The 27,968-nt window shown below is 52.5% G+C and overlaps 2 protein-coding genes, 1 long non-coding RNA gene and 4 other non-coding genes across 8 annotated transcripts; 3 read left to right on the plus strand and 4 right to left on the minus strand.

Moving 5' to 3' along the window:
• Positions 1 to 463: 463 nt before the first annotated feature.
• On the plus strand, positions 464 to 536 carry TRNAR-UCG (transfer RNA arginine (anticodon UCG)). The gene has a single exon. It is a non-coding gene; the product is annotated as a tRNA-Arg (tRNA).
• Positions 537 to 971: 435 nt separating this feature from the next.
• TRNAR-CCU (transfer RNA arginine (anticodon CCU)) lies at positions 972 to 1,044 on the minus strand. Its single transcript has one exon. It is a non-coding gene; the product is annotated as a tRNA-Arg (tRNA).
• A 438-nt stretch (positions 1,045 to 1,482) lies between these two features.
• TRNAR-CCU (transfer RNA arginine (anticodon CCU)) lies at positions 1,483 to 1,555 on the plus strand. Its single transcript has one exon. It is a non-coding gene; the product is annotated as a tRNA-Arg (tRNA).
• Positions 1,556 to 2,054: 499 nt separating this feature from the next.
• TRNAR-UCU (transfer RNA arginine (anticodon UCU)) lies at positions 2,055 to 2,127 on the minus strand. The gene has a single exon. It is a non-coding gene; the product is annotated as a tRNA-Arg (tRNA).
• A 531-nt stretch (positions 2,128 to 2,658) lies between these two features.
• Positions 2,659 to 5,222, minus strand: MRPL58 (mitochondrial ribosomal protein L58). The gene is made up of 6 exons (XM_035558746.2): positions 5,010 to 5,222; positions 4,735 to 4,774; positions 4,161 to 4,220; positions 3,424 to 3,506; positions 3,149 to 3,318; positions 2,659 to 2,887 (listed from the first exon to the last, which is right to left on the minus strand). Exons 1-6 carry the CDS (start codon positions 5,166 to 5,168, stop codon positions 2,803 to 2,805), a joined length of 597 nt encoding a protein of 198 aa, XP_035414639.1. The 5' UTR covers positions 5,169 to 5,222; the 3' UTR covers positions 2,659 to 2,802.
• A 213-nt stretch (positions 5,223 to 5,435) lies between these two features.
• LOC118253921 (uncharacterized) lies at positions 5,436 to 7,021 on the plus strand. 2 transcript variants are annotated; one of them, XR_004780562.1, is made up of 3 exons: positions 5,436 to 5,564; positions 5,873 to 6,014; positions 6,722 to 7,021. It is a non-coding gene; the product is annotated as an uncharacterized LOC118253921 (long non-coding RNA). The 2 variants fall into 2 exon arrangements; XR_004780563.1 differs by having other exon boundaries at positions 5,452 to 5,551.
• An 861-nt stretch (positions 7,022 to 7,882) lies between these two features.
• On the minus strand, positions 7,883 to 27,277 carry CDR2L (cerebellar degeneration related protein 2 like). The gene is made up of 5 exons (XM_035558907.2): positions 26,759 to 27,277; positions 14,704 to 14,816; positions 13,340 to 13,488; positions 12,198 to 12,362; positions 7,883 to 10,855 (listed from the first exon to the last, which is right to left on the minus strand). The coding sequence occupies exons 1-5, from the start codon at positions 26,835 to 26,837 to the stop codon at positions 9,970 to 9,972; spliced, it is 1,392 nt and encodes a 463-aa protein (XP_035414800.1). The 5' UTR covers positions 26,838 to 27,277; the 3' UTR covers positions 7,883 to 9,969.
• Positions 27,278 to 27,968: the final 691 nt, after the last annotated feature.

The following is a 27,968-nucleotide window of genomic DNA, read 5'->3' on the forward strand; positions in this document are numbered from 1 at the left end:
AAGACGCCCGTGGTGTTGCTCATCGCATCCCAGTGTCACATTATAGCGGGGCTGGTGGCTGTCACTGGTGGCTCGTTGACAGCGTGACCTGACCACTGAATGCTGTCATGGGAAACACGCCTTGTCCTGGAAATCTGGCTGTCTCGGCCCTTCTTTCTTCACCAGCGGTGACCTGCAGCTGTGTTTCGAGTTTCTGCCACCCTCAGAAGCATGCCCATGGGATCCCGTGTCAGCACTCCTGGGGCACAGCTGGCTCTGCAGGGACCTGCTGGGACACGGGGCCCACCGGGGCAGGGACCCCCCCCCCCCCCCCGCCACTCCCCCTCGTCACCAGCGTGGGGCTGGGGGAACCAGCCAGGTTCTGGGGGTGCGGGGTGGGGATGTGGGGGATGCTCGGGGGTGGCAGGACCATGGGGGGGACCCCCACGGTGTGTGCCGGTGTCCCAAAATGGGGGGCATGGGGGACCACGTGGCCTAATGGATAAGGCGTCTGACTTCGGATCAGAAGATTGAGGGTTCGAGTCCCTTCGTGGTTGTTTTAAAAGGCCAGAAGAGATCCCAGAGCCCTTTAATTTCTGCGGGTGAGGGCACCCTAGGGGCGAGAGGGGCACCACTCGAGGCCAGGTACCCATCCCGGACCAATTTTGGGGCAGCATCTGCCCTGCCGACTCCCGGGGGACCCTTTTCCACCCCTTCCCGGCGGGGCAGCACCCCCGAAGCCCTCTGCAGCCCCATCCCGGGGGTGAACGGGAGGCACCGGGGCTCAGCCGCAGCTGGGGCCGATTTCGGGGCGGATAAAAGGGCAGGGACTCAGGCCCGGGGCTGGTTTGCTGCTGCAGGGAGGGCAGGTGAGTTATGGGGCCGTTTGGGGGCAGGGAGGACGGGACATCGCCCCTCCTAGCAGGGTGCTGCGACAGAAAACACGAAGGTTGATGTGTACGTGGGGGGGTGGGGGGGGGTAAGTGTGCTTTTACCCCAGGTGGGACTCGAACCCACAATCCCTGGCTTAGGAGGCCAGTGCCTTGTCCATTAGGCCACTGGGGCGGGACAAAAGCTAAAAAACCACCCCCCCCGGCCGTGCTTCCCCCTCCCCGCGTGGTTTTCTTTTTTTACCTGCGGGGGGGAGGGTCCGGGATCGACCGAGCCCCGTCCCCCGGGGCAGCCCCCCCGGTTCGCTGCCCGCTGTGGGGTGAGCTGGGGGGGGGGGGGGGTCGGCCCGGCAGGAGCCGGGCCCTTTGCGGGGGTCTGCGCCCCCCCCCCCAGCCCCAAAGAGCCGGGGGTTGCACCCCCCTCAGCTGTGCGAAGAGCCGGGGAGGAAGCGCTGCCTGCATCGGGGGCGGGCTGGTGGGGGGACACGCGCGGCCCGACCCCAGCTCGGGGGTCCCGGGGGGGACTTTGCAGGACCCCCACCCCATATGGGGCTGTGCTCCCGTCCGGCCAGCAGAGAGTTAACTCAGGGCACCGGGAGAGGGAGCTCCCGCAGCCCCAGTGGCCTAATGGATAAGGCACTGGCCTCCTAAGCCAGGGATTGTGGGTTCGAGTCCCATCTGGGGTGCATCTTTTCCCCACCGGAACCCCAAAACCTGCCCCGGGGGGCGCAAGGCTGCGGTTACCGCACGGCTCCCGACTCCTTTTCTGTCCCCCTGCTCTCAGCCCGGCTCCCTCGGGCACGGCTCAGGGTGGTGGGGGCAAAGAAGCAGGGCTGCTGGTCTGTAAAATGCAGAGTCTGGGCTGGGAGAAAGGTTTTGACTGGGATTGTTCTGCCCCTCCACAATGAAAATGCCTCCGGTGCTCCCGAGGCAGCAGAAATGCTCACCTGGAGGTGTCACCCCCCAAACCACGGCTTGTAGAGACCAGGGCTGCAGAGCTCTTCACTTATGAGAGGGGGAACTGGCAGCTGCCCCTTCCCCTGTAGGAGAATTTGTTGTTCTCTCTGCTTCCATCACTGGGCAGGGCAGGCGCGGACATGGAATGGTGCAGCCATCTCAGGGAGACTTGTCCTTTTTTTTTTTTTTTCTTTTTTCCCTTGCCTAAAACATTTCTCTACCTCTCTTCACCCCAGGTGGGACTCGAACCCACAATCCCTGACTTAGAAGGCCAGTGCCTTATCCATTAGGCCACTGGGGCCCTGCAAAATCGGGTAAAAAAGCGTAATTTCAGTACTTTCATGAACATAATACTCCCCCAGTTAAATAATCCAGTGGTGGTGTAATGCTGTCCATTGCCAAGAGGCCATGGTACACCACGCTACTGCATTCTGTTTAAACAGGCTGCACTAACGAGCGACTCTTGAAGCTTGTAAGACTTGGTCTGAGGCTTTATGGGGTTTCACTTCAAGGGCCAGAAAACTCCCGTACTTAGAAGATGGTTTGTCTTCAAGTGCTAAAAGCAATTGCCTCCTGCCCAATTCCTGCCAGGGATATAGGTTAACCCAACAAAATCACATTATTTTTTTCCCCCCTAACAGCAGACATAAATAATGAGAGAAAATTTCCTGAAATGGTAAACATTTCATTTGTTATTTAAATCTGTGGTTAGAACGTTTTTACTCTTTCTTTTCTTTCCCCCAAATCTACTGCATGTTCAGCAGCAGGGGGTGCTCTCATAAAGACTCAGAGGACTGGATGAAGGACACAAAGACACTATCACAGTGTATCATTAGGTTCAAAAGATGTTTATTATTTTTATTTACATTTTTTGACAGGTTTTATTCAATCCAGCTCATAAGTTTAGTATCATCTTCAGTTGCCAACAATATTTCTTAAAATGGTGGTATGCCAAGGACTTCCATCTCCGCTGTTCTCAGTCGAAATCTGCCTTCCTGCTCTGTTTTATATTTGAGTGTATTTTTTTCTGTCTTAGTCGTTCACGGTTCATTTTTTCCACCCTGAAACACAATGAAAAAGTTCTTTAGTGTACAAAGAAAGCCTTTAAATAAACACTCAACTGTGAGCACAGCTATAATATAGATTCAGATGTCCACAGGCAGAAAAAACAATCCCTGCTCTTGAAATGTTACCTGAGAAAGCAGTGAAGTTCCAATGGACCAGTGATTTTTTTAAAAAAGAAAATCCAAATGAGTATCTGTTACCAAGTCACGTTAAAAGTCTGAACCTGTATCAAATAAAGGCCGTCTCAATAACGATACCTGGCTATGAGCTCCTGTGCAGTCTCCTTAGACACCACCTTTGGCTTCTCAGTAGCCTCTGTGACCATGACTCTGATTTTTTCTAAACAAATTGCCAGATTCCTCATTTGGTAACGACTCTCTTCAGAGTTTACAATCAGCTCACCAGCTCGGTTTATCTTATTTTTGTGCTGAGGAGGGAAAAGCATGATGTGATCACTGAAACTGTTTGACTTGTCATGTTTTGGCTGAAACTGTGAAATTCAAAAAGTGGTTGGAAGGGAGAGGGTAGTTACCATTGATGCCATTTTTTGTCTCACAGCTTCTGGGATCCAGTCTGCCGATGCCAGGTGGAACCTGACTTCTGCCTTAGTATTCACTGGGAGGAAAAACAGGACCTTTTTCAACATAACGGCTTGACTTCCTAAGATTTATGAGGTAATTCAGTCTGCTCACTGCTGGCTTTGAACATATGATGATTCCAGTATGGATTACCTGAAGGATCACAGTTTTTCTTGCTACTTTTTTTTACGTACCATTCTAAAAGATAACTTTTATGGAAATTTTTTTCATGGTATTTGCATTTCTACATACTACAGGATTTAATGCTATTACCAGTCACTACTTACCTTGTTTTAATGGCAATTGCAGAACAAGAAGTATTTTTTGCTTCCTTATTTGAATTAAGCCAACAGTTTGTTGCATAGGAAAGTTTAAGAATCTAGGTGGCTTATTGTATGTATAATGAAAACAGATCAGACAGAAGTGATGTTTCCTGTGACGTGTATAGCAGCAATGACCCCATGACGAGTGCTTCTAGGAGAACGAAATATGCTACCACTGGTGTCAGGCAATGGGAAGACTTAGAAGTTGTGTTAATATGTAGAGTGATAATGAAAAAATTACCATCAGGTAGCACAAAGGTGCTCTTTAATTTCAAGCTCCTAATATTATACCACAAATATAGAAAAACAAGTTTCACGCTTGGATACAGACTGGGACTTTTCCTTAAGTCAGAGAACCCCTTTCGTACCTTTATTAACGTTCTGACCACCAGGGCCGCTGCTCCGGCAGTAGGATACAGTCAGTCGGTCTGGAAGAGAAGAACAGCAACGTGACGTGGGACACCAACCCGGCAGTGCAGTGGGAAGCAGAGAAGAGGGACGACCCAAAACACCACGTGTGGGACTGAAGGAAGCCTATTGTGGTGCTTTGGTGCCTTGGTGGGAAGCCTTGGTGGTGCTTTTGCCTCAAGCTTAGCTCAGTGCATTGAGCACGGACTGTTTTCTGGGGTTGGAAATGGAGAAGTCTGTTTAAGTTACCTTTTATGAATGTTTCTATTCTCCATCGTGAGGACAGCAAAAATGGGTAATTTGTTGTTGCTCTTAAAGCCTACGTGGGAGCCTACCAACCAACTGCTGTCTCTCTGAGCCATATTGCAGCTTTCACGTGCAATAAACACCTCAGACCACATCCACGAGCACCTCCCCACATCACCAGGCTCCCCGTACCCCCGAGCCACCCGCGGCTCCCAGCACTGACTGCCCTCAGGGGGCCCTCACGCCCCCAGCACCCATCTTTGAGGCGTGTGGGGCCGCGACACTCACCCATGGGGATGTCGAGGGCCGGCGGCTTGGCCTCCTGCTCCTGGAAAAGGCAGCGGGGGGGGGGGGCGTCAGGGGCTGGCACGGGGCTGCCTCAGGGGCACCCCGGGGCCTCTGGGGGGGGCCCTGCCTGAGGTGGCTCAGGCCCCGCCCACACCGCGCCCCACCCGTTTCACGAAGCCCCGCCCATTCCTTGCTAAGCCCCGCCCACCAACGCCCCACCCGTTCAGAGGCCCCGCCCCTCGCTCTTCTTCCGCCTTCCCCCCCCCGCCACTCGCCGGGACGCTGCCGGTATCGTCGCCGCCGCCCCCCCGCGGCGGGTACAGCTTGTCCAGGCTGTAGGCGCTCCGGAACTCCGCCCCGGCAGCGGCCCGCCGCGAGCAGCCGGCCACGAGCAGCCGCGGCCGGCACAGGGCTCGGAGAGTGCGCGCCGCCATCTTGGCCGCCGCGGTGCACCCACAAAAAGGCGTCCCGGCGGAAACGGCGGCCGCGAAGCTGCGTTCCGGGACGGGGAGGGGCCGCCCTGGGGTTGGGGGGCGAGGCAGGCCCTGTGCTGGGTGTGAGGGCGAGGGGCAGCTCTGGGCACCTTGGGGTGGCTGCTCTCAGTTCCTCGGTGCACAGGAGCATACTGTATATACAGGGGCAAAAATACATATATATATATGTTAATGAAGGCTGGTTTATTTCTAGGTCTGTTTCTATAAACGTGCACATTTCTATTTCTATGTCTGCAAGAGAGATGCTGAGGGGAAGGGGCTGCAAGGGAGTTGTGAGCTTGTGAGAAGCCTTCGGCTGATTCCTGTGGGAGCTGTCACAGCAGGTTGATGAGAAGGGTTTGTGCTCAATACTCAGGAACTGCTATTTCTGGTGTCAGGGAGATGCCGGGAGCAGGGATGGGGCTGTTGTTAGCGCTGGTGTTTTGACAGGAGCTGACAACCTGCTTAAACCTGGGGGTGAAGTCAAAGTGGGTGTTTAAAGCTGACAGAGGCCATGTGGCGTGAGGGGATCCCAGCTGGGCGAGGGGTGCAAAATCTGGAAACTGGGACCCCAGGAGTGCAGTGTGGTGGGTTGGCCAGCACCAACAGGTGCTGGTCACAGCACTGTGCTTTGTTTTAATCACATCTCTGGTTTCACACCACAGGCCTGTAGGAAGAGAATGGGTTCTGCTCAGCTTCTGCCAACCAAATTCAGCCGAAAATGGAATGCTTTAAGGAAAAAAAAAACACAGAGCTGTCAGAGACAACTCACGCCATCTGGTGACCTTAATTTCAAACAGGGAACAGGTAAATGTTTGTGACTTGTAGCCAGAGGGATGGGTAAAACATCCAAAGCAGGATGACTCATTTTACCAACTGTTGTTAAACATGTCAGCATTATCATTGTGCTGGTAACTCATGCCAAGAAAGGTGTCAGTGAGCAGTGCACAGAGGGGCTGGGGAAGGAGCTTGAAGGTCACGCAGCTGAAGCAAGAGCTGTCTGCAAGGGCACTTCTCTGGCTTTGCTTCTCTCCTACTCTGTTGGCTGGTGCAGGTGTCCAAACAGACTTGTAAAAAGCAGAATGATCTCCACTTGGATGTTTGGAAACAGAGCTTTCCCTGACAGGGCTTGGCGTGACAAGATCTTACTTTGATGTGACCCATAAAGAGCCAGGCTTTCGACACTGAAGCTGGAGAAATGAACTGCTTCAGTACAGATGCTTGATTAGAAAGCAAGCTCACCTGTTTGGTCTCTGGAGAGCAAGAGCTGAAACGAGCCATCCCCGAAATGGGATGTGTGCAAGGGACTGGTCCCTCCCTGTGTGAGTGAGGGCATGAACTAGCATGGTGGGAGCAAGCTGGGACTTTGAGAGACCTTCCTGAAGGTCTCAGCTCCTGTAAGACAGGGAAGACTGCTGAATCAGTAGATGGGCATTCTTCCCCATGAGAATTCAAGCTCTGTAAAAACCCTTGAATTTGTGCTTCAAGCGGTCCATTCCTGTTTCTTTCTGAAGGGTCATTTAAACTGGAGCTAAAGGAAGATGCGAAGCTAGATCTGATGGAAATACGCTTGTCTACATTTCATCTTTCAACTTCAGATGGAAACCAAATTCTCGACAAGCTATATATCCTTGTTAATCTTAGTGGCGTGATCTGAATAGGGGAATTGGTTTTGCTAAATTCTGAAATTAGTCATTTCTTGTTATATTGTTCTTTTTCTCGTCCATTTTAATTGGATTAATTGGATTGTTCTCTTTCTGCCCTGATTCATGGAGGTGTGCTATTAAATAGCTGCTGCTTTCTATTGGACCAGTTTCTGTGGTACGCAATGTGGTTGTTTAATACTCGTCTTACTTCATATGGAGCTACATCGTTTTCACTGGTATTTTCAAAGTAGTTTGAAAAATTTAGATAGAAGGTGGGATAAAAGGGCAGAAGATGCTAATTTTTTCTTCCTTTGATTGCTGAAAGCCTCGCTTAAGAAAAAAATCAAGTGACTCTGAATCACACAGTCATCAGGACATATATATGGCCACTAATATTTTTGGATGCAGACAAAAAAATGCCCTCAGCACTTTGCTGAGCAAACTGCTCATATATGGCAGCTGTTTCTTTGTTAAGCTAAGCACTAATATTGTGTTACTTACATCAGTCATTTTTGGATGTGTGGTTTTCAAGAAAGAACCAAAACAAAAATAGCATTTGAATTACAAGCTTAGAAATTGTACAGTTTTATAGAGACTTCCGAGCTAACAAAAGAGTGTTTTTATCATGTGGCAAGCGTTAGTAGTCCAAATGCATAAAAAGTATGTTATATAAATAATGTAGCAGTATAGTTCGGCATATTCTCTCTGCTTTCTGCAGAGGAGCCTGAAGCATTTTCTTGACCCAAATCATACATGAAAATCAAAGAAATAACTCTTGTGCTGGTCTTAAAAGTAAAAAGAGCTGTAAAGAAAGTCTGAGCTCTGAGAATACTGGTGTTTCTTTTTATTTGAGAAGAGAATAAAGCATTTGAAAATATATTTAATCTGATGTACACTTAACTGCGGTGCTGATTCACACACTATTGTTTAAAACGGAAAGTGAAGGCAATCCTCTTCCCACACCTATGCAACAGCCAGATGCCTGCAGAGTAAACACTGGCTGACTTAAAACAACTTTGCTTCAGATATCCCACAGTACAAATGTTGAAGTACGAGGGCGTTGGTGTTTGTCATGCCATATACTGTGACAGCACAGTAACTGGGGAATACTCCGAGAAAATCAACTTGACGCTGCTTTAGTTGCTGTTGTTGTTTGTTTTTATTTATTTTTTTTAGACAACCGCTTTCCATTATAAATAAATAAGGCATGAAGGTTCTCCATACTGTTACAGAGCTGGTAGCCACGCCCGTGCTAATGGCTCCTAACGTTTCTCGAGCTGGGGGCCATAGGGCACCTGGAAATGCAGAGCATGGAAGCGAGGAGTGCTTGATGGTGGACGGGTGGAAGAGGAGACCTCTGGAGCGAGTGCAGTTTGGGCATCGCGCTCCTGCTGACTTACCTCAGTGGTACTCAGTTTAATAAATACAGAGGGCCGAGGGGGTAGTTTTGCATTAATTCTGTTGTGAGTAAAAGAAAGGTAGCTCCTCACATAGTGCCAAGGTCAAAGACTTGGAGGATAGTTATGTTTTAACAGTCTTCCCCCTCCAAAGCCAAATTCTGATATATTTATGTCAATGTTGCAAAAATCCCAGCCATTTACCCATGATTTTGGATTGTAAGCTGGTGAAAATAAAATCCAAATCTGGCCTAAAGTTTCTCCAGACTGGTACAGAATAGGTAGCTTACACTGAACTGCTCATTTCTTGTGGCTCAGTGCTCAGGGTGTTGCCTAAGCTGTAATGAAATGCTGCTTCTCTGCCTAAAACACGTGTCTGACCGTACAAGGTCAACATCTAGTTTATGAAAAATGGAAACTGGTGATTCCTGAGTCTGCAGTGGTCTTCTGGCTGTGTGTTTGCATGTCAGTGGAAGCAAAAGCGAGGAGATTTCAGTGCTGGAAAGTGAACTGGCACATGAGAGGTGACGACCTTTGGAGACGGTATCTCAGCCAAGATAGATTATTTTCAGCAGAAAACTGAAATCTGTCCTCTTGACTGGGAAGGTACTCAGAGCAAAAGCATGGGGGAATGTGTGATCAGCGCTACTGCCAGGGCCAGTGCTCCTGACACTGTACGAGTATAGTGCTCTTTTTCTTCTACTTGCACATGAGTCATTGCTAGGCAGTTTTGCAAGCCCATGCAAACTGTATCGGAGGAGCTTGCTACGATGGGGGCAATGATGTCTTCTTGAATAGCACAGTGCAGAGGGCTGGTACCCAGGTTGTGAGATGAAAGCATGTCTCTGATACTGTAATAGCACTTCTTGTCTAGCTTGTGGGAAAGCCCTGGTCATCAAGTTCCTACCAGGCACAATGATTCACCTGGGCTGAAATACTGGGGCAGATCTAAAGCGAGGAAATCCCATATGCCTACGAAGCCTGGAGAATATGGACTGAATTACTAAGAAACGCTGATGAAGACAGAACAATCAGTTCTACGTTTCTCTTCAAGTTTTTCCAGTTGCAATGAGCTTGCATTGTAAATAGCTGAAAAACCTGACTGATAAGAGAATGGCTTGAATAGCAAGAACATACTGCCCTTTGGGAAAGGGGAGAGGTTAGGTGAAGGTCTCTTGGGTACAAGCGTAGGTTCTTAGCCATAAAACCAAAGTGGAGGCTTGGGCTGGTGCTCTTGAGCAGCCCCTGAAGTTCCAATGGCTTTTTCTGTTCTGCTGTGAAGCACCGTGCTGCGGCTGCTGCAGAGGGCTGGAGGACATCCAGGCTTTTGCTCGCAGATAATCGGACGGTAAAACAAGCTGAAAAGGGGGGAGGAGGTGAACGGTTTTCTGGTTTGTGGTGTGGCTTCTGTTGCTGTTGTGATGTCTGGCCGCGGCAGCAACTCATGCAGAGATCCATCATACAGTTTCTGAAATCCTCTAACTACAATGTACAATTTTTTTTTTTCCAACGAGCTGCCCAGAGCCCAAGCTTAAAGACACGACTTGAGTCCCTGTGGCGTTTTCTCGCTTTTATACTGCGGACACTCCCTTCCCGTACAAGAATATAACATGAGGCCTCTCGAACCTTCAAAGCAGTGAGGCCACAAAGCGTTTCCTGGAGCTGAAAGAGAAGACTCGGCTGGTGGGCTAGCACGTGGGAACTGTGGCGGGACAGGGCTCATTTGGTGCTCTTGTTTTTCACCTTTGTGGCATTGATGTCTGCTTTTGTCTTCTGGATGCGGGAGAAGATCTCCTTAAAAAGAGCCTTGTACTCGGGCTGGCTCTGCTCCAGCCGCTTATCCACGGCCTCCACGTGTTTGCTGATGGTCTTCTCCATGCTTTTCCTCTCCTCCAACTCGTATCCTTCTCCCCGGAAGTCTCTGAAGGAGCTGTCGCGAGAGATGGGGCGAGACGTTTGGACCCCCGCATGGCGCACGCTGTCCTTGTGCTGCCGGCATTTGCTCAGGAGCTCTTCGTACTTCTCCAGCAAGGCGTGATACTGCTCGTCCACCTCCCGCAGGATGGACATGCCCCGTTTGCGCACGTTGTTGGCGTGCAGTGTGTAGTTTCCCTCGTGCCGGCTCACGGCGTCCTTGGTCACGATGGCGTTGAGGGCTGTGTCGCTGCAGCTTTTCCGGACGGGGTGGTTTGGGGAAGGCGTCATGGACGGCCCGTGACTTTTCCCTCCCTCCTCCTCCGAGAGGTCGATGTAGTCCGCCTCTGGTGCGTTATTCAGCGGCTCAAGGAGGGCCTCGGACAAGTTGTCTTCCCTGCTGAGCAGATACTTCTTGACTTGCTTCATTTGCTGTAGCTCGAGGAGCTCTGCTTCCAGCTCCTTGATGCGCAGTTTGCAGCTCTCCATCTCGCACACCCGCTGCTCGAGGTCCGAGTACTCCTGAATAACAGAGGTGTACTCTCGCTCAACCCTCTCCTTCCGCTGCTTCTCCTGGTTGACCTGGGACCGTAAGGAGTCCACCATGGCTTGGAGACGCTCGTTCTCCCGCTCCAGCGGCTTCTGGTTGAACTCTGTTGAAGAACCGTGGACCTGAAATGCGTCTTCATACCTGAAAGAGAAGAAAGACCCCTGAGAGATTGTGACAGTCTGTAAAGGACTCAGATTGTGGCTTACTGCCATGTAATTCATTCCACTGATGCCCAGAATTGCTGAGCTGATGGAGGGAGCTGTGTCTCCTCCCGTGTGCCAGGAAACCCCAAGGTGTGGTGGTGGCTCTGCTGGACACAGCGACTGGTCTCTGTCCCAGAGGACCTGCGGTCTCTGCTGTTCTGTGCCTGGGAGGTGCTTCAGGGAGAGGGGGAGAAGATTTACAAAATGGGGGAGGCAGAAAGAGATGTCTGACAGAGTTGCCTCTTCATTGCTCCCCGCCTGGGAAGCAATAGTATGCATTTTCCCCTTCCCTCACATTGCTGTCAGGAAATCATTTTTTCCTCCTCAATGAAGCGCCAGTGGCATCCTATCTAGTTAGAACAGATTGGAAAAAGGAAAGCTCTATGGCTTCCCCTGCGAGGCATGCCTGGTGGCGGGGATATTGAACAGATTCCCAAGTTACTGAAGGGCAGAGTGACCTTCAGAGCTGACTGCAGATTGGCAAGGCACAGCACCGTCCTGAGGCACTGGGGGACGGTGGCACTGGGGGATCGTGGGGAGAGAACCACAGAGACATTAAGTGGATTCTGCTGGGGGTTAGGTTATGCCCTCATTACATCCCCGGTGCTGCTGCAGTAAAAGTGTCTTTTGTTTGTACCCTCTGACAGTGGCTACTTTCTGCGAAAAAAAAAAAGTTTATTGATTGCTTATCTATTTAAAGAAGCCTCTATTACGGACAAAGCTGAGCAAGAAGTGCCCTCACGGTGTCAGTGAATTAGCACAGGGGCTGGGTTTTAAGGAGGATCAAGTGTTCAATAGTGCTGAAGTTGTGCAGCATTTGGCACCATATAGCGTATCGTGGTCTGGGACTGGGGGCTGCTGGAGTTACTGGAGTCAGATGGTGCAAAACCACAGCACCTCTGCTGCTTTCAGTGGGGTAGAGGTGCTGGAGGGATGCAGCACGGGATGTGCTGGTGGGGAGGGGTAGCAGCATGGGCAGCTTGAGCAAAGGGTCTCCTTTACATGGTGTGGGACTGGGCGGGCTGGGCTGGGCTGGGGGAGGCTGGTTTGGGCTGTCCCAGCTTGAGCACAGCATCCTGGCTGGCGAGGAGCCCTCTTAGCCCCCTGCCGCCCTCCCAAGAGAACACCAGCCCCTCCAGGGGGCTCTGATTCAGAGCCTGGCTCCCTGTGGGGTTATTTGTGGGTTTTTGGGTACGTCAGAGGGGCTAACCCACTGCTGACAGGCAGAGGAGCTGGGGAGAAGGCTGGAGACATGGCTCAGCCCCCCCGCCCCTCCATACCTGGGGCTGGAGCACAGCTCCTTCAGGCAGGGGAAGGTGTGGATAGTTCGGCGCCGCTCCCTCTTCTCCCGCCGGATGCGGAGCTGCTCCAAGCTCCGCATCTCCTCCACCTGCTTCTGCAGCTCCTCCACCTGGTTCTGCAGCCCCTCGATCGTTTCTGTCAAGCTGCAGACAGAGGAGAGAGCACAGGTGAGGAGGTGGGCACCGCGGCCACAGGTCTTTTGAAAGTGTTTTTTTTTTTTTCTTCCCCATAGAGAAAGTTGAGCTGTGTAGAGTAATCCACACTTCTAGTGTATGCCCTGGGAGCGTGACAGTGCTTGCTTTTGGTGGCAGGGGCTGCTCTCTGTGTGGTCTATCGTGGATGATTTTTTTTTTTTTTTTAAAAAGGGGGGGAATTGAAGCATTGTCAAGGGATAGTACAGGTATGAGGCCCTCTGACCTCAAATCTCTTGGCTAAAACAGTCGCCTCTGGGACGTGAACGCTATCCTGGAATATCTCTGCACTTAAGGGCCCAAGCAGACAGGCGAGCAGTTTACTCTTCCTCTTGTTTCCCTTGTATCTCTTGTAGCAATAAACACTGGGCGCAGACTTAGCTTTATTCTGGCTGTGAATGCAGTTTGTAAAACCACTTCAGCACTCCCCCTCTGCTCTGAAACTCCCTCTCCGCAGTTGTTGGCAAAAGATGCCGCAGCGCAAGGACGCGGCTTAGCCTGTTGTTTCCAGGGATGACCTTGATCACGGGCCTGCTGTATGAGAGGAGCTATTGACAGGCTGGGGTTTCAGCACCACCGAGCCAGGACTTCGCTAGGTGCTGGCTCTGTGCCTAGTGTGCCTGCTGGGCTGCGTGCTCAGGACCTCCCTGATATCATTATGTGCCTCTTAGCCAAGGGGATTCACCCTCTGAGGAGGAACGGCTGCCGTGCCTCCCTCCTGGCAGCTCCAGGCACGTTTCTCCAGCCAGCCCTGGTCCCAGGGCTGTCCGTGCTGTGGCTGACCCGTGCTAACCAGCATCAGCACGGCCGATAAGAGACTGGTTGGATAGCGAGAGCACGCTGCAGGGGAACGGTAGGCTGAGGGGAAAGGTGGGCTGAGGGACCCCCGGGCACAGCATCGCCGGGGCGAGGAGCAGGGAAGGCCGTACCACTGGATCTTCTGTTGGGACGTCTTGCTTTCTAGCACGAGCTTCTGGTTCGCCAGCTCCAGGTCCCGCGCGGTCAGGTCCAGCTGCTCGTAGACTTTTGCGTGCTGCTCGTTCATCTGCCGCAGCATCTCCAGCTGCTTGGTCAGATACTGCAGGAAAAGCCGAGACAAAAAACACTCCACATCCCAAATCCAAGTTGTTTAACGTGCAGAAATTCCTATATCCTTAGCTTCCTGTGACATTGTGTCTTGTGGCTGCTTTATCCTCTACCTGATTGAAGCCTCTTCCAGTGGAGGTATTCATGCTACCCCCTGCCCGCTGTAAATATTTGTATTTAAAATACATCTGAACTTCTTCTGTCCTCTGTGAAGGGCACTGACCTCGGTCTGTCTCTACTCAGCTGCTTTTTTAATTCCCAATACCCCAAGAAAGTTGATCTCCCTGTGACTGTGAGCCTTTGCCAAGGCTGACTGAACTGGGCCTGGTGGTTGCTGCATCGCCTGACAGATCAATCGTGGAGGCTGTGTTTCTGTAGGAATTCAGGCTAAAAAACCTGAATCCATGAAATATGAGGAGAGCTGTGGCTTCTGCTTGGTGACAGACCCCTCCCTGCCTGCCTCCGTGCCAGTCTGGAGGGTTTCATCCTGCGCAGCCTGGCAGAGGGGTATCAGCTGGGATCAGACCCCAAATTTCGGGGTGCAGTGCTGCAGGGGCACAGCCAAAACCCTTCTCATTTCCCCTCGCAGCCGCCACGTGCTACTCCTGTGAGCTCCCAGCACTGCACCTCTTTAAATCATCACTTTTCAAACTTTTTAAATTCACAGATCCCTGGAAGCCTTGCAGAGGATGAAACCCCTCCTTGCACAGCGAGTTTAAGTCTCTGAGCTTGATGCTGACCCCAAAGGGTGCCTGAAACAGCAGTGGGGATGATTGCAGCTCTTTGAGAAGGAGCCAGTTTGTGCCTCTGACAAAGGCCGCTGTGTTACAGGGTGCTGAGGGGCTGGCTGAGAACAAACACGCTTGTGAGCGCCTGGAACCCAGGCAAAGCAGCAGTGGAGCACGGAAAAAGGAGCGTGAAGGCGGGTGGGCTGGGAGAGGCCACGCGTGCCCCAGCTGTGATCGGTGCTGGTGCCAAAATCTGTCACTCACGTCTGGGCAGGGGGGCGAGAGGGGGGAAATAGCAGTCAGTGGGGATAGGGCTACCTCTCCAAGGCTGGGATCGGCTCAAGCAGACCTTAATCCACCCCATTTCAGGCGCGTATGGAAGGTACCTCAGCTCCCATCCCCTCTTTTCGGCGTCACCCCGAGGTAACAGCGGTGACCCAGCCACCCCTGTCCCCGTCCTGGCCCGGTTCCATCCCTACCTCGATTTCCTGCACTTGCTCCTCGTTGGTGGCGTACATCTGCTGCAGGGAGTCCTCCAGCTCTTTGTTGCGCTCCAGCAGCGTCTTCCCCAGCTCCGCGGCCAAGTGCAGGTCTGGAAACAGAAGGGACAAAGCCACAGCGGCCTGCTTCATGCTGGGCTGCTCTTACCAGTGGGTTTCGATGTGGATGTACGCTTATGGGACGTACAGGATCTGCCCTATTTCATCTGTTCGGGCTGCAAGAGCAAGGGGAGGCTGAGCTGGGGCATCCACAGCTCCTCCACGCGATGAGGATTTGGTGCCCAGCTGGCTGCATCACCCTTCAGTGCTATCCTGCGTGTTGCCAGCCAGGATCAGGCCCACGAGGCCTGGCTGAGGCTGCAGCTCAGCACCCCCATCCCCATCTCTTGGGGGGCTCAGCATCCATCAGGATGACAGTGAGGGTTGGTAAAGCCTTGTGGGGCCTTGGGGATGCTCTGTAAATCATATTATTATCTGTAACGAAGGGAGTGTCTTGCCTTCCCTGTCAGCCCCCATCCATCACCCGCTAACAGACTGACACCGCGGGCTGGCAGCTCCTCCCCGCTGTGGCCTCGGGGGGCTCCGCTGCTTTCCTCGGGGCAGCTCCGGGGGGCGAGGGCCCACGCTTTGTGCTCCCTCACTGCCAGCTCTAAACGCCTTTGGGAGGCTGCTGAGACCGTTGGGTGTTAGAAGTGCAGGGAAAATAGACGTTGATAGCATGGCCAGCTGAAAATATGGAGTTTGAAGTCTCTGGGGTAAAGAATTCCCCCCCACCCAGAACCCCTGTGTTAGCCAAAGCTTGAGCTCCTCAGGTGATGCAGTTTGTGGGCCCATGATAGCACAGCTGGCTCTGATAATGTCCCTTTGCTTTCACAGAAATTGGCTGTCTTTTTAAAGCCTGACCTCCTGTGATTGTGTGGGTTTTCATTTTTCCTGGTGTTTTTAGAGAGGAGTGCCTAGCTTGTCCGGTGGCAGATTGAGACTCTGACCTTAAGCCTTCAAAATGAGAAGGTAAGGAAACAGATATCAGTGTGTGTTGTTACTCTTCTATCTCTGTTATGGTTATCACACAAATTTTGGGTGAATAAGGACCGGCAGTCCTGCAGTGTGTGAAGGGACCTGGGTGTCCTGCCCTGGTATTTTCTCAGCGCGTCACAGCACTCGTCTCTAGCCTGCAGTTAATGATGTGTTGTACGGAGGTTCTGCTGGGGCTGGAGCACTACGATTTCTTCCTGCAGTTAATTTGGCTATGCAGTTGATTGGAAAATGGTGATAACTTGTCAGAAGGACAAGAAGAAGGGGAACCAGGACCCCTGGGATGTATCCTGTGCCTGGGAAAACTGCTGATTTCAGATGTCTCATCATAAACTAAGGCTAACTGACTTTCCAGGCACAATTGTTCGTATGGGAGGAGAGCTGGGAGTGCTTGGGATGCGATCCTCCTGACAGATAATGATACATTGTGGGAAGCACTGTTACGTTATTAATTTGGGTGACAGCTGCTTTTCTTTCTGCGCAGCCCCTGCGATGCCAGGGGCTGGCTCCCCAGCTGTGGTCCCTGCCAGCAGCTGCTCCGTGTCCTCGGGTCTCCCCTTTAGCCTGGGAATAGGCACTGCGGGGTGTTACTGCAGGATGTGACCTTCATCCTCATCACGCAGTGACCTGGTCTGAGGGCTGTGAGTGCTATCGGGATATAGGCATGAGTCCCCACGGACAGACCTCCTTCATTATTATTTTTTTTTTTTCCAAGCACCAAATTTCTCCAGTTTCCAAAGTGTCCTTGGGGGACTGAGTGTTTGCTGCACCAGCTGGGGACTGGGGGCACAGCCAAACTCCAGCAGAGACAGAGGAGAGTTTGTGCCCTTAAGCTGCTTGGGGCTGCACTTAATGGCACTGTCACCTTGCCAGAGCTGGTGTCCTTGCTAGATGGGCACATTGCAAATCACACTCGTCCTGCCTGATCTCCACAGCAAGGAGGGCCCAATGCAGAGGAGCGGGCTTCAGGTAATGAGTCAAGTGTGTCCCCGTCCCCGCGGATTACCCCAGTGCTCTCCCACCATATGGCATCCGATTTAATCAGCTGGGGTTGAGTTAAGTGGATTAGGCAGTGCAAGATCCGGCGTTGTAATTTAAAGGGCTCTGTCAGCAATAATTTAATGGGGGAAATGGGCAGCGTTTGGGGACGAGTGGGAAAGAAGAAAGAACGGGGCTGAGCTCCAAGGAGGAAATTGATTCTTCTTTTCCATTTTGAGCTTAAGGGCCTGGGAGACTCCAGACTTAAAGGACATGTGGGAATTGGTTCTTTCAGGGTCTTTAAACTGCCTCAGCCATCAGCACGCACACGCTCCCTGCCTGCCAGCTAAAGCATCCTCTGTAATCCTGTCTCGTCACCCCCCTGCCATGCCTGGGTCCTCTTCCCCACCTGTTGGTCTCCCCCAGGCTGTGGAGTATGCGGAGGGAGGGGACGCTGCATGGAGGTGCTTTAATGTCTTTGTTAAAGCAGGTTCATCTCGATCTTGGTGCTAATCACAGCTCTCCTCAGGCTTGGGTAGCACACAGCTCTGCTCCTTAGAGACCTCAGGAACCTGAAGCTGGACATGAATTTATCAGTGGGCTGTTTGGGAATTTAAGGATTCTCTCTACACAGCGCTGTGGTTTCCTCACTTTTTGTTTTGTAATTCCTCTTTGCTCCTCCAGCACCAGCTCGGCCAGCCAGTGCTGTGTGATGTGCCCTAATTTAGCAGTTTTGCTGATGCCTCCCTTCTCCCCCCCTTCTCCATGCGGAAGGAGAAAAAAAGCATGGGGGCACAGCTGTGCTGGGGGTACCACCCACAAAACAGCCAACGTTCGGCTTCAAAACAGTGCCTTTGGGGATCCCAAATGGGGGGGCTGCCTAAATCCAGCTTGGGAGATGCAGACCGCAGATGCAAACTGTCCTGGGTGATACCAGCTCTGTGTCCTGTGGCTCTGCGTAGTGCCGCGAGCCCTGGCATGACCCCTCTAATTAACAGTGTGACCCCTCTAATTAACACAGCTGAGGAGACCCCCTGTGTCCCCAAACAAAGAGCTGTGCCTGCAGAGTGAAGCAGAGGCAGGGAGGCTCTATTTCCCTGGGAAAGGTGCCATAGCGAGGAGGGAAGGGAAGAGAGACCAAATGGTAGAGAGAGAAGGGGAAGGGAGCTGGTGTTGGATCCAAGCAGCGCTCGGGTGCTCCCTCCATCCCAGGAGACAGCCGCCTGGGAGCTGCAGGGATGGGGGCCCCATTGTAACCACACTGGCTTTGCATCACTGGGCCCCTGAAAAATCCCGATCCAAAAACCCGCAGCAGGTTGCCTTTAGCTGAAAGGAAAGCTGCATCCCGTGGCGGTGCTGGCGCAGGCAGATGTGCCCTGCGTGGGGCTGCTGTGGAGCTGAACGTGTCCCAGCTGCCCCAGCAGCTTGCACTAAGGCACGGAGAAGGTTTGGAGCTGTTTCTGTGCTCCTGGTGCTGGCCTGCACCTGTTTGGGCAGAGCAGACTTTGCTCCCTGAAGGATGCTTTTCCCCAGCCTTGACTGGGGCTCTGGGGGAGCCTGGAGCTGGGCAGGGCGTGTTTCAGCTGCTCTCAGCACAACTGTGACCCGGCAGCTATTCAGTGTCCTCATAAATACAGCGTTTGGGAGGAAGCAACCATCTGGAGCAGCCACTTCGGGCTTTCCCCCACCTTCTCTCCCACATCGAGCAATTTGTGTATTTTGGCTGCAAGGAAGCACGCCTGCTGCCCTGAGGTGCTGGGCTGTCAGTGCCTGGGCAGAGGCCGCTGCGGTTTGTTCCTTGTCTTTAAACATCCCAGCCCTCCTCCGGGCTTTCGGTGCCTTGGATGGGCCAGGTTTGATCTGTGTCCTCAGGAAATGCTGAAGTCTGAGGATTTTCAGCAGGCACTGAAGGGCTGGTGCAGTTACAGGGGTTTTGTCCCTCGGTAGAGCTGACAGTGACCGAGTCCCTAGAGACATGCAGGCTTTAAGGGGGTGTCGCAGGTCCTTTGGCTCACGGCGTGCAGGGCTGTACGGAGGCTGTGTTTGGAAGTCCTTCTCAGCTCAATATCTGTTGAGGTTCCTTCCTAAATGGCTTGCAGGGGAGGAGCAGCCCTTTCTACCTCCGCAAATGGCGAATTCACCTGCTAAAGAGTGGGGAGGAGCAGCCAGCAGGGCTCTGGTGTGGAGGTCTCTGGAGGAAGTTCAGGGTGCTTGTTAGCTGATGGATGGGGTAGGTTGAGAGTTAAGAACTGATGTTTAATGCTGTTGACGTTTAATTTAATTGCATTTGTTGTCTGCTCCATTACACACGGGTACTTAGAGTCAAGGGTAGGTGCAATTATTCCTTTCAAAATCTAAATAAATGATGCCATGCTGGTTTACCCCAGGGTCGGGTGTGCTTGCTGCTCATTTATTTTTCTTAGTTGCAAGGGATTGTGCTGTCTGGGTACATTATGATGAAGATCAGCTTTTGTGTATCGCTTACTGCTGCTCCATGACAGGTGATGGAGCAAATCTGTGCTTAGCCCTTATAAGCTTTTAGAGTGGAACATGTTGGGGTGCAGGGGAAGCAAGTGTCCTCACTCAGCATCTCACAAACATCACACAGACATACGTGGATGTGGAAAATCTGTGTCTACGCACCCATTCCACAGCTGAAAGTGTTTCCCATAGCCAAGCAGAGCTTTCAGGGAGAGCCACCACTGTTACTGCTGAGGGATGGATTCTCCATCCCTTTTACACTGACACAACTCAGATATTTCTACCAAAATCTGCTTTGCACTTGATGTGCTATGTGGTTTTTGTGCTGCCATTTTGGTGTAATCGGGTGTACTGCAAAGCAAGCACTGCCTCTGAAGTGCACCGAGGGTGAAAGGTGGCCCTGGCAGGGCTGGCAAGGGGTGAGGGCAAAGCACAGCCGCGTCCTCCCTCTTCCATTCCCCATTTCAAACTGGTTATAGCTAGGGTGAGCTGATGCTGGGCACACGGGCGTTTCTGTTAGCCTAATGAGATTTGCTGGATTGCCTCCGTGCTTTTGTTCTTCCTTTTCTTTCCCTTTTCTTTTTCTTGTGTAATCTGTTACGTAGCCATGGGCTGCCTTTGGCTATGCAAGCATCCCCGGTGGTGGTAGAGAGATCTGGTTGGCAGGGGGGTGAGGCAAGAGCGACAAGAGCAGCTCCCTCCATGCTGTTCCTAAGGCTCTTGTCCCCGGAGTAAAAGTGCCACCAGCAAGGACTGGAAAACCCTGATAGGGAATGAGGGCAGCGAGCCCACCTGCTCCCTGTGAGCAACTCTCCCTTTCCTGGGCAGGGAAAGGGGTTGGGGTTGTGCTGTGGGGAGGCTCTCCAGCTTTCTCAGACCCTGCACTTGCTCTTTGCCCTCTGTGCTTTTCAATCCTGCTCAGTGTTTCATTTCTATCACCTCTTTTTTTTTTTAATTCTTCTCAGGTGACCAGCGGGCTTTTTTGGTTTAATTGATGCTCTCCTTTTTCTTTCTGCTCTGTGTCCTTCAGTGCCCTGAAGTCTCTCTAGGCGGGGCAATATGTTAATATTTGAGCCCTGGGTTGGTTGCCTCTGCTTATAAGCTGTATGCGTCTATACAAACCCCTACAGAGCCGTCCCATCCCCGTGCCTGCAGCAATCAACGTTCATTTTGCTGTGTTGTTACAGCCTGATAACACAGTGTGTTATTAGACCATGGTCGGGCCCCATCTGTGTCTTTCCCTGCTGGTCTCTTATCTAAACAGCCTCATTGCCTCTGTTTGCCTTGTAGGCTAAAATGGTTTCAAAGAGCTCACTGATGGGTGGCTCGGAGGCTCTGATAGTGCACCTGGATCAGAGAGCATCCTAAATAAAGGCATACGAGTGGAGTTGTTGGGGAGAAGCAGCAAGGAAAGGAGAGAGAAAGGAAGCCGATGCTTTCCTGCAGGCACCCTTCCTCCAGGCAGCGAAGCTCTAGCTAATTAATTATGTGGGGATGCAGAGAACCGTGAATGGAGGCTTTCGCTCTTTTAAAGCTAAAGACCCAGATGTGGGCTGCTGCCACGCGGGATCTTCCCCAGTGGTTCTGGGGGGCAGGAGGTTGTCACTGAGCCAGGACAGACAGCGAGGATCAGCACCAGGGAGGCTCAGCATGTCACCCGCTGCTGCCCCACGGTGTGGGGTGAGCACGAGAAGAGCCCTGAGCAAAGGCAACCTGCAAAGGACAGGTCAGCGCGCTGGAGCAGAAGGGAACGGCGCTTCCAGCAGTGGAATGTCACCACGCCAGCAATGTCACCTCTCTGGTCCTGGTTGTGCTCACACCAAATATTCTCCTATGCTGCCCTCTTGCTGGTGGCAGGACCAGGGATCCTGAGCAGTTTGGTCCCTTGGGGAGTGACCAAATTTCAGCGCAGCTGCTGCAGCCCCCCACAACCGGTTCCTCGCATCTGCTGCTTCTCGTGTGCCAGCAGCACGTAGGTACAGGGACGATCCCTCTTCCACAGATGTGGTTACAGCTAAATGCAGAAAACAGCCTGACCCCCTTGCAGCAGCCCCAGAAACCTGCTGGCCCCTTCCCTAGCAGCCCCTCTGCTTGGCCGTGGAGGAGTGTGTGGTCTCGCATGGTGCTGCCCCAATCCTGCTCCCTTCCCACCTGCTGCTGGCGGATGCTGTGAAGCCCCATTACTCCGGGTGCTGTGGTTGTGCCTGGCCCTGCTGTTTGGTGCCTGGCTGTTGGCACCAGCTGGAGGTGCTGGCCTGCGTGGGAAGAGCTCCCGGCCGCAGCCAAGTGATCAGTGCCACGTGTGGAGTGAGGCAGGAGGAGCACGGCGCTGTAGCCTTTCAGCCTGAGGTTACAACGAAACAGGGGGATCAAATCCTGTTTGTTTTCTCAAGTTGGTTTTATATATGGCCATCACTAGTCCTGACTGCAGTGGATACAAACAGGATGTAGGACGGTGCCTCCTCCAGGAGCTCCACACCACATCCAGCATCCCAAAGCAGCTCTGCCTTGAGGTCTGGTGCTCTGGGGATGTGCTGCGCTGCTCCTTGCTCTGCCTCCTCCTGCCCAGAGCAGCTCCTGGCCACCTCTTCCCTTCTCAGCACTTCCTTGTGGGCCAAGAAGATGGCATCATAACATCCTAGTTCCATCACTGTGGCTGCACGATGGGGAGAGGTCAGCGTGGACCTGGACACTCCATGCTCTAATGGCCAAAATCTTCAGGCAGGAGACAAGGTAACTGAGCAGCACCAGGGCAGCTGCACTGCGCACTGGGTAAACTGGAGCAACTTCCCAAAGGACTGCAAAGGAACACGCTGTTTAAGCCAGCAAAAGAACCGTCACCTTTTGAAGAGAAGGCTTACAGCTGTTTGTTAAACACACATGGTAGGAAAAAACCAAAAACTAATATAAAACCACTTAATTCCCAGCTGTGCAAAGACCAGCAGTTGCATAACATCTGGTCTCGTTCCTCTGGGGTATTTTGTACCGGAGGCATTTTTCTTGGCCCATACATCTGATTTTTCTTGGCCTGTGCGTCTGTTTTTGAGCATGGTCCGCAGTAGCTTTGGAAGCCCTAATGATGCATTTGGTGTGAGCGCACAGTGGTCTTTTAGAGCCACGTGAGGTGGGAATGTATCCCCGTGCTGCTCGGGGAAGGCCTTTTAGGAGAGGAGACTGGCCGTGTGAGAATGAGCTGTGCTCGGCCTGAGCCCTGGCGCTGCTTGTAGCAGAGGCAGGATGGGACCCTCGTGCTGTCCCGCCTCTACGTGGCTCCTGGCTGTCGCACTGACTCAGCGCCCTGGCACCGGCCAGCACAGGCTGGTACAGAAGAGAAGAAAAGAATGGAAAATGCATGGGTGGTGGGGGACAGCCTCCAGGGCAGGGTGTCCGCACTCAGTTCTTGGGCTCCGAGTCCTCAGGATCAGGGCTGCCGTGGGCAGGAGGGCCCTCAGGGCTCGGGCTGTAAATCCTTCGTGTGCAGGATTTTTAGGATGCGATATACAGAAAACTGAACTTTATTATATCCCCCCCCGCTCCCCTTTGCCTCTCCTCGCTTCTTTTCCAGCAGTTCCTCTAACTCTGCTCCCTCCCACAGCTGGAAGTATGTGCCTGGGGTTCAGCAGGCGTAGAAAGGAGTTTCTGTGCGAGATGAGGAGGCAGATCCCGGGAGTTACTGTGTGGGACTCCCTTACGCCTCATTTCCTTGCCTTCTTCACATAACAGCAATTTTTATTCTAAGACATACACACATTTTATTCTTGGAAACATATACATGCATGCATGTATGTATTTTCTCCCTAGAACTGGAGGTGCTCATCCCTTCCTCATCTGAAAGATTAAAATAAGCACCATCTTATTCCCTTGTGATTTTTCTAGTTCCTTTGAACGCTTCCAAGCAGCTCAGCAATTAGTCACTGAAAACTTTCCACTTCCACAAGCTACCTGGGGCAGTGCAGTGCTAAATAAGCATGTGGCTCAGCTACTGCAGGCAAAATTGACTGCTGGAGGGCAGGCAAGCTGCGGGGCTCGTCCCCAGAGCTGGGCTGCTGGGATAACAGCAGCACGAGGGATGGATTTTGGGGTGCTACATGCTCCCCAGTGCAAGGAGCTGTTTGGGCGTGCAGGCTGTGAATTGCAGCTGTATGGACCGCCCTGTGTAGGCTGGGCGATGCAGAAAAGAGGCAGGTATGGCTGCTAGCGCTGAGCCCACTGCTCTAGCCAGGGGCTGGTCACTGGCCTGCTGCTGACCCTGGGTCCTCACACAGATGAGTTAGGAGAGGTGCCAGCTCAGCACCTTGTGTCCTTTTTCCTTCTTAGCATGCAAGCACTCAGGTGTTTGTCAGGAGGAGGAATTAAAATAAGATACTTAAGTCTGGAGACCTTTAGAGGTTACAGTCATAAGGTCCTTTGCATGCAGTGCAGGGGGTTTGGCCCAAAAGGTTCTGTGGCTGCCCAGGAGGAGGGGACTGTTGGTCTCACAGTAGTGACGGGGTGATGCTGGTTCTTGTCCTGCCTCCGGCCCTGCTGGTTAACTCACTGAGCTGTGTTCAGGCTCCTGGAGCTGCAAGGGGGGCGTTGGGAGCCCTCCTCATGGGCTCTGTGCTCTTTAGCATAGACCTGGATGCTGGCAGAGGGAAAGGAGCTGGAAGTGCAGGGAAAGCAGCAGGGTGACTGTGGGAAGGACTTGTTTTAGGAGATTGTTGTGGGGGAGATCAAGGCTGGAGGAGGTCAGCAGCCAGCTGCTGGGGCTGGGCTCTGCTCCGGGTGGATCCAGATGTGACTGAGCTGCCACATGGCCGTTTTCAACACAAATGCTTCTGGTGGACAGAAAAGGTGTCCCCACTTGTCTGCAGCTCAGCCTCTCTAATTTTAGCTCTTTTTCGTTCTCTCTGGTTCTGGCTGCACATATATCCTGTGCACAGGGTATGATGCAAGCATAGCCACATCAATTCCCCGTGGCTGGAGAAAGGCTCGCTGCAGCCGTAACCTGTCTTAGTACTTAGAGGCACGGGTCCCACCGATCCCCCAGGCCTTTCCCCAGCCTGGGCAAGGTGAGGCTGCGGCTGAACCAAAGCACTGATGCTAGCAAGCAATGGGAGCTCAGTTTTTAGAGCTTTCTTCAAACCATTGTAATTAAAACACCTCAGAGGACACCACTACTATTTCCTGGATCTTGCTGATCTTGCTGCCTCCAAGGTGATGCAGTCACTGTGGGCACTTCAGGGAGTGGGGAGAAGGAGTGACTGGGATTTGTTCTCCTGGATAAAATGAGTTATTTCAGCAAGCCAAAGCTGTGTGGAGGATGGGGAGGAAAGTAACAGGTGCTCAGAGTGGAGCTGAAGGCACATTTTTCTCTGTGGTGCTAAAATGGTTAATTAACATAATCATCACAGAGCTCCCAGTTAAGCCATCCGTTGCTTAGCAAACAGTTTTGGATGTAAATGTAGTAAATATTTGATGATGCTGTGAGATGACGATAAAGGCCCAGCAACCAACTGGTTCACAGCAGCACCTTCTTCTCTCCCCTAGTTCGGGCTGCTGCTCATTTCTCCCACCCCTTGCTCCCAAGCACCAGTCTCTAGGCTTATGCTTTTGTCATCTGTCTTTCTGGCTGCTGCCAGGCATGGGTTTCTGCACAACCCCTGGCTGTTGGCATGCTGATCCTCTTAGTAATGCCGGCCCAGCTCCTAATCAGGCTGTGCTGGGCGTCTCACACTGTGCTTCCACCCCCCAGTTTCCAAAGTGACAGCTTCAGGGCTGTGCCATCCCCAAAGGCCTCCGCGTGCTGCTATGGCATACGTGGACAAAGTCTAGCACTGTCCTTCGTGATGCTTTGTGCATCATGCAAATTAATTACGGTCGCAATTACCCTGTAGGACCTTTCCAGTTGGCTGACTTCAGTTAAAGCCGTCTCCATCTCTCCTTCTGAATTAGTCCAAGCCCCTATTCTTACAGGGGCCAGCAAGCCCTGCAGCTGGGCTTTGTTTTGGGTCTGTTTTTGTCTCCAGTCCTGGGTGTGCTCAAAGGTGGAGTCTATCCCCAGCATCAGTCCATCATCTGGAGCTGGTTACGCTGTGTTTGGACTGCCAGGATGGAGCAGGGAGCCTGGCCTGCAGCAGGAAGGTGTTCTTATTGTCGGGAGCCAGTGCTGACTCACGAACCTGACAGCAGGGACAGCGTTAGGCTGAAAAACACAGTCCTGCGTTGTTTGACACTCCCAATATTCATTTGTAGTTCTGCTGTTCCTCAGCTGACATCCTGCCCCTGGACTGCTGCCCAGTCCCCTTGTGAGCCATGGGAAGACGTCACCCAGAAATGTGAATTTCTGAGGACTCAAAGGCTGCACTGTTTACCCAGCTGACAGCTCCATCTCCATCCCCTGCCCCACTTTAATATCAGCGTTGTATTCCACAGAACAAGGCCCAGTATCCAGCAACTAATACTTCCTGTTAACTGACAAACTGGGGCTAAAAAAAACAGCTGCAAAATCCCTGGGGGCTGGTTATCGTTCCCTGCCGGGCCTCTGTCCTGCAGCTGAAGTTGTGTAAACTTTAAATCATGACATAATGGACTGGGAGCGACGGTGGGCAGAGGCACTGCAGCTGGACTGCATGCCTGTACTGACAGTCAGCTGGCTCAAGCAAACGTGGAACTGTAACAGACCTATAGCGCGGCACGTCGGAGGGGTGGCTGTATTTGGGTACAAAAATTTTTCCCTACACATTGGCAAATCAGTTCAGTTTATTCCTGGGCTGCTGGTATGAAATGGGACTTCTTTCAGTTATTTGCTTGCTGTGTGTTGACTCAAAATATTAAGATAAGCATTAAAATAAAGCCCCAAATATATACAGCTACTAACTGACCAGCCTTACGATAAACGTTACATAGAACTAGTGCAAATGTAGGCACAGTTACTTCAAAACAAGCTACACAAGTGAATGCTTTTATTTCTCTAACGAACCCATTTTTGCTGTTTGAACCTTGGCATTCATTTTTCTCTCCTTCCCAATTTTCCCTGCTTTTATGGCTGATCGGAGAAATCTCCAGAAGTAATAAGGTGACTTGGAAGCTGAAGATCCCTTTGGGCTTAGGCTTGGACAACAAGAGCTTTTGGGAAACACTTTCAGCATCCTCAGCTTAGCAATACATTATTTCTGATTTTTCCATTTCTAACTAGCGTGCCTGCTAACTCTGCCTGCAACTGCTTGGAGATGAAAGCAACGTCAGAACTATATCCATGTTGTATTCCGCCCGCAGCAAGTTTTCTGGGGTACTGGTTTACCATAACACCAAAATTTCACCCGCCTGGTGCTGAGGACAGATCTGAGCCAACTTTCCCTGGCCAGGACAGCGGCTGGGAGCAGCGGATCTGAGATTTCCATGGAGGTGCTGCCGCAGGACGAGGCGCTGGTTTTGCCAAGCAAGCGTAAGTCTTGTGAGAAGCTACCCCATCCCTTCCCCCAGGATTTACCCCATTTTTTTGCCCTCCGGTCCCGCTATCCCTCGCAGCCGGCCGGGTGCCCCCCCCCAACATCCTTACCCTGCTCCAGGTCCTGCTGGTCGTACCAGGGCTCCTCTTCCTCGCTCTGAAACTCCTCCATCCTGTCGGCGCTCAGCATTTAGCACCAGCGGCCCGGGGAGGCGAGCAGCATCCGCGGACGGGGAGACCCCGCCGCAGCCTCCAAAACCGGGGAACGGGGCCGGAGGCAGCGATGGAGGCTGGAGGCAGGGATGGAGGATGGAGGCAAGGATGCGGCCTCGGTGCCCGGGCCGGGAAGGGGTGGCACGACGTGGCAGCCGGCTCCTGGCCGCTGTCCCCGCTCTGCCTGCCCCGGGGGGAGGCTTCCTCCAGCCTCCGGGGCCGGGGGAGGCTCCGGGAGGAGGGGGATTACACGGGGACGTGGCTGCCGGGCCGGGGGGGCACGGCTTGCACGGGGCCGGGGGATGCACAAAGGAAGGAAGAGGGCCCGGCGCAGCCAGGCAGATCCTCTCTCCGCAGCTCGGTGGAGACCTCTAGCATGGAAATGCTGCAAGGAAACCCGGCGACAGGGAAGGGGGAGGCGAGGCCGGGCCGCCGCCTCCTCCTCCTCCTCCTCCTCCCGCCCAGCCCAGCCGCACGGTGCCTCCCCTCCAGGCAAGGAGGAGGGTGGCAGCCGCCCCCGGGACTCTGCAGCTCCCCTTCTTTTTGTAATGCCCTGGCCACGGGCTTCTCGGTGGCTTTGGGAGAGCCCCCAGCTTCATCTCTGGTGGGGATGTGGTGACCTGCTCTGTCTTGGTCGGTTTGGATGCGTTGCTCTTCAAGGTGGTGATGGAGGGTGAGGGCAACAGGCACCATCCCATATAAACAGCCCCATAGCATCACCTTAGCCTTGCGTCTTCTTGTCCTCCAAGTTCTCTGTTCAGCACAGCGATGAGAAAGTGGTGCTTATACGGGCTTCTCTCTTATTCTTGAAGACAAATTCATGATTTTCTGAAGGGTGGGAAGAGCTTAAAATTGAGAGAGATGAGGAGCTGTAGAGTTTAGAAGAGATGTCTGTTACATACAGTTAAGTTCAGAGAAAAAAAAAAGAAAAAAAATCCTTAGGATTTTGGTACTTGCTTTTCTGTTTAAGAGAACAAGGATTAGAGAAAGCAGCCTTTCTGCTACTTGCTAGTGTGGAGTTTGGTCCAAGGAAATTTACGTGTCCTTGTTAGACCCAGAGTCTATCAGAGACTCTAAGGTACAAATTAACTCATATAACAGCGGGTTT

Source organism: Cygnus atratus, chromosome 18, assembly GCF_013377495.2.
Source record: "Cygnus atratus isolate AKBS03 ecotype Queensland, Australia chromosome 18, CAtr_DNAZoo_HiC_assembly, whole genome shotgun sequence".
In the NCBI taxonomy this organism is placed as follows: Eukaryota; Metazoa; Chordata; class Aves; order Anseriformes; family Anatidae; genus Cygnus; species Cygnus atratus.

What these genes read in the sequence shown, in the direction of transcription:
- MRPL58 (XM_035558746.2), bottom strand. Translation starts at nt 5,168, where the DNA reads ATGGCGGCGCGCACTCTCCGAGCCCTGTGCCGGCCGCGGCTGCTCGTG. An exon ending in ACGATACCGGCAGCGTCCCG is followed by an intron (nt 4,775 to 5,009) that starts GCGAGTGGCGGG and finishes TGCCTTTTCCAG; the next exon opens with GAGCAGGAGGCCAAGCCGCC. An exon ending in GGCCCTCGACATCCCCATGG is followed by an intron (nt 4,221 to 4,734) that starts GTGAGTGTCGCG and finishes CTTCTCTTCCAG; the next exon opens with ACCGACTGACTGTATCCTAC.
- CDR2L (XM_035558907.2), bottom strand. Translation starts at nt 26,837, where the DNA reads ATGCTGAGCGCCGACAGGATGGAGGAGTTTCAGAGCGAGGAAGAGGAG. An exon ending in CCAGCAGGACCTGGAGCAGG is followed by an intron (nt 14,817 to 26,758) that starts GTAAGGATGTTG and finishes TTCTGTTTCCAG; the next exon opens with ACCTGCACTTGGCCGCGGAG. An exon ending in GAGCTGTGCTCCAGCCCCAG is followed by an intron (nt 10,856 to 12,197) that starts GTATGGAGGGGC and finishes CTTCTCTTTCAG; the next exon opens with GTATGAAGACGCATTTCAGG.